We start from the raw sequence: 6,491 nt of genomic DNA on the forward strand, positions 1-6,491 counted from the left end.
AATGTCGATTTGCTGTAAATTTAATATTGATCAAATTAAACTGAATTGATCTGAGGTGGTTCTTCATCTCTTGCCGTTCCTGACAGAGTAACGTCCTCGACACTGATGATCATGTTGGGGAAACGGCCACAGAAATGCGACGTTACAGGTCACAGTCTCACTGCAAACCTCACCACGTCTTCTTCTCTGCTGGAGGACTAACAGGATGAAAACCTGTGGCTGAGCAGGCGTGGAGTAACATGGGAATGAATCTTGTTTCATGCAAGGCTGATCCGTGAAACTCTGAAAATTAAAATGTTCGGGGAAGCCGGGTCTGCGTCATGGTGACACATTAGATCTCTGAGTCTCAGGCACCAGAATTAATTACTGCTGTCACATGGAGGGAATGTATCTCAGCACAACTTTTTTTTTCCCCAGAAATTAATGGAAAATCCATTTTTATAACTGATATGATGCATTACTGAAATTAAAGGCTTTCATTTTGAAATGAGATATCCAGCATTTGAAAAATAAAACACGTTCTCCGGCATTATTGCTGCTCCATGCTGCCCGTTACACCTCAGTGTTTTCTGTTATAAAATTAGTTGTATGTTTGGAGCTGTTTATTTGAAACTGGTGACAGTGAAGAAGATGTTACCGTCTCTGTTTTCAAACTAAATGGAACCATTTCGAGATTTAAACACTATTTTCAATATAAAATCAATCTAATGGTTATTTCTCAATCAATGAATTCATTGTGTCTGTAAATGCAATGCAATTTAACATGATTTCACGTGATCTTGAATTTGCTCAGTTGCCATGAAAGGAACTTTGAACCTCGCCTTTTAAGGCAGCATGAACAACACATCTTTGAAGTGCTAGAAAAATGGAAATTTAAACTGCTGATGAAGACCATGTGAGAGAGTTTAAAGCTCCTGCACAGCTACTAAATGGACCTCACAGATGAAATTGTTTTTCTTTTTCTTTTGAAAGAGCAACGATGAGCTCTGAACCTTAATATCCCAAGATTTTCTCGACTGTCCATCTGAAATACGTCCTTTTATGTCCGCTAACATCATCTGATTGGTGGAAGACGTTTCTACTAATTCGCACAATGAACTGTTTCATCGTTTGCTTAGTGATCTACTGTGATAATCAGGGATCTCGTTACCTGTCACATGATTTTACGGGTAATTCTCAGCATCCATCGTCACAATTTGACTAATCGCTTCTTTAAAAATGTTTATTTTCAGGAGAAGGGATGAGGAGGAGTGAAGCTCAGTCCAGCTGCTGTTTCATTTCTGCAGAGTCTGAGCTGTCAGCAGGTTGTCGGGATGTGCGGGAGGCGAGTTCACTACACGCGCTCAGTCCTTCTGTTCTGCTCTAACAGGACACCCGCTGTTACAACACACACGTCCAGTCGGCCTGATGTACCAAATAAACTTTGCCGCGTCTGCACATTGTTACGAGTCCCTGACAGAGTGCTGAATGTGTATTACACACATGATGCGGTCTCCACAGATGTCCCACTTTCTCAGAAAGAAGATTCAGCGCTGTGGTTTCCGACTGCTGCACCGTGACACCTGAATGCCGAGCGCTGACAAAGGTAATGCCTTGCTTTATGGTCCTAGTGCTTCAACACATCTGATTACAAATTGTTTTTATTTTTTTAAATTGTGTCTGATCTCAAGCTAAGTCAGTGAGTTACACTGTTTTAAGCCTACATTAGTTTACAAATGATCATGTTAATAGTCGGCTGAATTAGCTATTATCGGTTCCTGTTTACCCATAAACCAACAGCTGCCACTGGATTCCTGTGATGAATCTCAGGAAAGTTCAGGAGTAATAAGGAACATCTCTTTATGATTTCTTTTATGAGGGAATTTACAGATGTTTATTCATTATTGATGATATGAAATTGGAGATGATGATATTCATGTAAAGTTAAATCACACTGAATGTAAAACTATGAGCATCAGGTCTGTGTTTTCAGAGTTGACTGAGTTACGCCTCCGAGGACAAACTCAATTTTTGATGCAAATGTTGGTAATCGGTCGCTAAGTGCTTTACAATACCTTAACTGCCTCCCTGAGCTGCCTGTCGCAGCCTCCAGCTGCTGACTGTGCTGGTGAGCAGCCAAGGCAGTGGGCTAAGCTACAATAACAAACTTCCAACATGCATCTGTCCCTTTCACCTCACTCAGGACTCTGTCTCTGCGTCTCTCTTTTTTTGGATTTAAGTGATGTGTTTTCTGCATCTTATTATGTTTTGTGTATTTTATCTTTACGTTTGTGTGCATACTATGTTTCACCTGTCTGCAAGACAAAGTGAAGGATAAATGTGCCACTTGTCATCCTGTGATCTGGTTTGGATGAGGCACAAAACTGCTTGGTTAAGGTTTAATGAGTAAAATAAACCAGCTCTGACTGATCACTAGTCTTAGAGCCATGTGTCTGATTGAACAAGTCATCCAGTCTCACTATCTCCCCCATAGTTTGTAGCACTTTGACTACATCAGGAGACGAGAGTCATAATTCACACGACCAATTAGAGTCTTTATCAGATGAATGTAAACATAGATTGTGTTTAGGAATTGGAACAAAAAAAAAAAATGAGGACAGTCTCAGATTTAACCAGCTTCTCCTTCACAAATCCCTGAATGAACTATTTTTTCCAAAATACATGATGAAACTGATTCATCATAGATTTTCCTTTGGATATTGGAATCCTTCGCACATATGGGACCACATGTCAGTTCTGAGGAAGCCCTGCGTTTCTGTTTGAAGCGCAGCAGGAGATTGGACTACATGCGAATCTGGTCGTCCAATCTCAAAAGGTTTGCTTTCATCTTGGAGGAGACACGGCCATCGGTCACGACTTCCTATTGTGCTGCTCCACTGTCGAGCGATAAACATCACAAAAACAGAGCAAACAACATTTACAAGACCCAGTTTCTCCCCCTTCCCCCCGGGACAGTTTAATACCCCGAGCTGCCTCGTCGCCTCCGAGATCACGCCTGATCAACGGAGGGTTCATTCTGATGTTGTCAAGTTAAAAAATGAAAGCAGCAGAGGAAGAGCGCAGGGTTCATCCCTTTCCTGACGATATTTATAAAGGGCCAATCTCGCTCCTCCTCCTCCTCCTGCTGGACATGAGGGTGAAAACCGAGGCTGATAACAGATCAGACTCGCTGCTGGAATACTAACAGGCTCAGTAGATTACCATGGTCGCTACGACCGTTTCTCATTCGCCCTCGAGCAGAGGCAATAAAAGCGAGGAGGAAGAGGAGGCACCAGCGGGCTAAAAGGTTTGTCGGCTGAAGGCAGCTATAACTCTGAAAGCCTTGAAAGGAATGTCTTGGAGATACAAAGAAAAAAGAGGGAGGAAGTAGAGCCAAGGAGGAAATAAAAACCTCCAACTTTGATGCAATAAGAGCGCTCAGAGGATGAAGGTCTCAGGATTGCAATAAACAGGAAGTCAGAGCAGGACAGTCGCTCTCTATCTCCCATCATAGTTTTATAACCGATTGTTTCAATATAACATCCAGTCTTGTAACGTTTCTCCTTTATCTTCTGCTGCAGCTGAAAACTTTTTCTTACTCTCATGTCTTTTCAAAGTTACAGATGCGTTCACCTGCTGCAAAGGTCCTGCGGATTCAAAGGTTTAAAATTTGAAAAACGTTCAAAGTAATTTCAAACGTACTTTCAGGAAACAAACGGATTTTTGTTTTACATTAAAATGAATGTGTGAAAACAGTATGCAGTGTGTGCAGTCAGATGGACCCAGGCCTCAGCAGTGAGTTTAATGAGCAGACTTTTGGAACATAAAACCTCACACGTCCTCCACTCACCGTATGCTGTAGAGCACGTTGCCGTTTTTAGAGATGCGTAGCAGCTTGTTGTCGGTGGTGACCTCGTGGAAGTTGGCCCCCTTCTCGTTGGCAAAGAACAAGTCAGGTTTCCAGATGGAGTCCAACATGGAGGGGTCGAGATCCAGCGAGTCGTCGGGGTACTCGCTGTAGGCCAGCCGAGGGTCGTTCCACTGCTGTCTCAGGAAGATGTTCACCCTGTAGTCCTGAGAGAAGACAGAGAGGACGGACGATGAGAAAGTGTTAGAGGGACAGACAACAAAAGAGAAGTGGAGGCTGAAAGTGGAATTTGTGCCAGATCTATATTCTGACAAATATTAATAACATTCCTCAGAATAAAACTAGTTTAAGACCATCCTATGATTTAAAAACTGATATATATCACTTGAATTTTTCTGCTTTAAGTTTACCACTGGTAAACAACAACAAGTTCAAACGTGTTGTGATGAAACGCTGCTGCATCACGCAGGATTTACACAACGAAAGGAAGTCAAACATTTTCCCAAACTGTAAAATGAATGTTAGTAGGAAGCTTCATCACCATAAACTGCCTCATTAGAACTTATTATAGACCAGAATCACCAGCGCTCTCTCCACCTACGACTACCACAGCTGCAGCCTCTCTGGAGGTCCAGAGACCCTCTGAGGCAGATGAGACAAGTTGGAGGGAAATTGATTTGTCAGAGAAATAGAATTACAACAAAACAGCAAAAGTTATAAAGCATGAATCCATGAATGACCGAACAGAAGGATGTTAAAAGTGTCCTCAGGGAGATGGTCCCTTTAAAAGAAAGGAAAGATGAGGGGGGAAAAAAAGACTCGTCAAGGGTCATTGCACTGCTGACTCAAGATGCTGTAACTCCATACGGAGGAATGGATCGACAGATACCGGCAGATGTAGAGACGGAGTGATGGACAGGATTTCACGGTTGGACGAGCAGGTGGTTATGGGTCTTCATCCATATGTCATTTTCTGCTTTATGTGAATGTAAGAGATTTTACTGATCACGGCGAGTTGTGGCTTCGAGCTATATCTGAGATCTTTTTCCCGCCTGTGAGCCAGTGTGCTGCCTCAGATCCTCCTCAGCCTTGAAGACTGCAGTCGACTCAGCTTCTGCCTTTTTTTTTTTTTTTTTAACTCTCTGTTCTTATTGTTCTATCGTTCTTGGAAGTTTGCGTTCGCCTTTGTTTGATTGATAAAATCATAAAGTGCTACAGAAATATGGTTACTGTTACAAAACAACAACAAAGAAGAAATAGAAGAAAGGCATAAATAGATAAGCAGATGGATGTGTGGACTGTTGTCCTGGTACGAAGCTGGAAGGAAGCTGAGGGTCATAGAGCTGCTGCTGCCTCTATAGTCTCACACAGTGTGTTTCAAAGACAAGGCCACTGGGCTGGATGTTTATATTTCAAACTTATGGATCCAACAAAGAGATAGATCAAAAAGATAAGATGTTAATGCTTTTCTTTTGTGGGGGGGGGCGCCAAAGTTTTTCAAATGTGCCAGAAACATGGACTCATTTTGTGTCGTACTCACATGAAACCCAGCAAATCACCAGGCTTCTTTGTTCATAAACTCCATTTCTACCCACAAATATTTTCTAAAGAAATTTTGAAAATAAAATATTCATGAATGCCACAAAAAACTTCTTAATCCAAGTAAGTTAAAATCAAATCTGTGGATATGAAAGTTTAATGAGGTCTATTATCATGAATCATGTAAAATGGAGGCAGTAGAGAAAACTTGAGCTGAAGATTTAGTTCTGCCAAAATACGGCAAAGAGCACAGCTTCTGTAACACGACATCCTCATGTAATATAATCCTGTTCAAATAAGACTGTCGTCACATGTTTGACTTTTGACTGTGAAAGCTGCTGATCTTTGCTTTTCTGACATGAATCAAAGATTCAGATGTTCAGTGATGGTTTTAAAAGGTTGCATCCAGCTGGAGTCTGAGGTTAAATCCTGACTGCAGCGCGGAAATGAACCTCCACCAGGCGGATTTGAGACCTTCAGCCTCCACTGTTTAACTGAAAGAGGAGGATCAATACATCCCCTACAGCTCTGACTGCGTGCGTGTGTGTGTGCGTGTGTGTGTGTGTGTGCTTTAGGAAAGTGAGAACATTTTTGGAAAATGTAAATACGTATGTATTGACCATGTGATGATCTATTGCTGTTCTGTCAGAGGGTTTGATGTCAGAACATCACAGGCTGCAGACTCTGTCGCTCGATCACAGCGTCACCTGAACAGTTCCTGCAGCCTCTGTGAGGCTTTGTCGCCTGAACGTAAACGTACGTACGTTTTCTTTTTTAGGAGGGATGATTGATTCGATTGTTTCTCACTATTGTTTATTGCTCTTCACTCTGTCAGTACAGCACAAGCGGCCTCCAGTAATCGCTCTCGAAACTGCACACAGTGCTGTTCCGAGAAAACATAACACTGTTTGGACAGTGAAGACATTTTGTCCGGCCGTCTCTCAGCTCTTCAAAGGGCTGTTTTGATCGCTGGGGTTAGAGTTAGGTTAGAGTTAGGTAAAGGTTCGGACTGGTTGAAGGTTACAGTCAGCAGCTGGGGAATGACTAACATCACATGAACAGACACAGAGCATTTTGTCATTTGTCTTTTAAATTGGATGTATTG

At 42.1% G+C, this 6,491-nt stretch overlaps 1 protein-coding gene across 1 annotated transcript in view; it reads right to left on the bottom strand.

Moving 5' to 3' along the window:
- The window catches only part of glra1 (glycine receptor, alpha 1), an 83,952-nt gene that overhangs the window by 25,160 nt on the left and 52,301 nt on the right, over positions 1 to 6,491 (bottom strand). The window contains exon 6 of the mRNA XM_041048159.1: positions 3,830 to 4,053. Coding sequence (XP_040904093.1) covers positions 3,830 to 4,053 — 224 coding nt within the window. The remainder of the gene's footprint in view (positions 1 to 3,829; positions 4,054 to 6,491) is intronic.

Source organism: Toxotes jaculatrix, chromosome 10, assembly GCF_017976425.1.
Source record: "Toxotes jaculatrix isolate fToxJac2 chromosome 10, fToxJac2.pri, whole genome shotgun sequence".
NCBI lineage: Eukaryota > Metazoa > Chordata > Actinopteri > Toxotidae > Toxotes > Toxotes jaculatrix.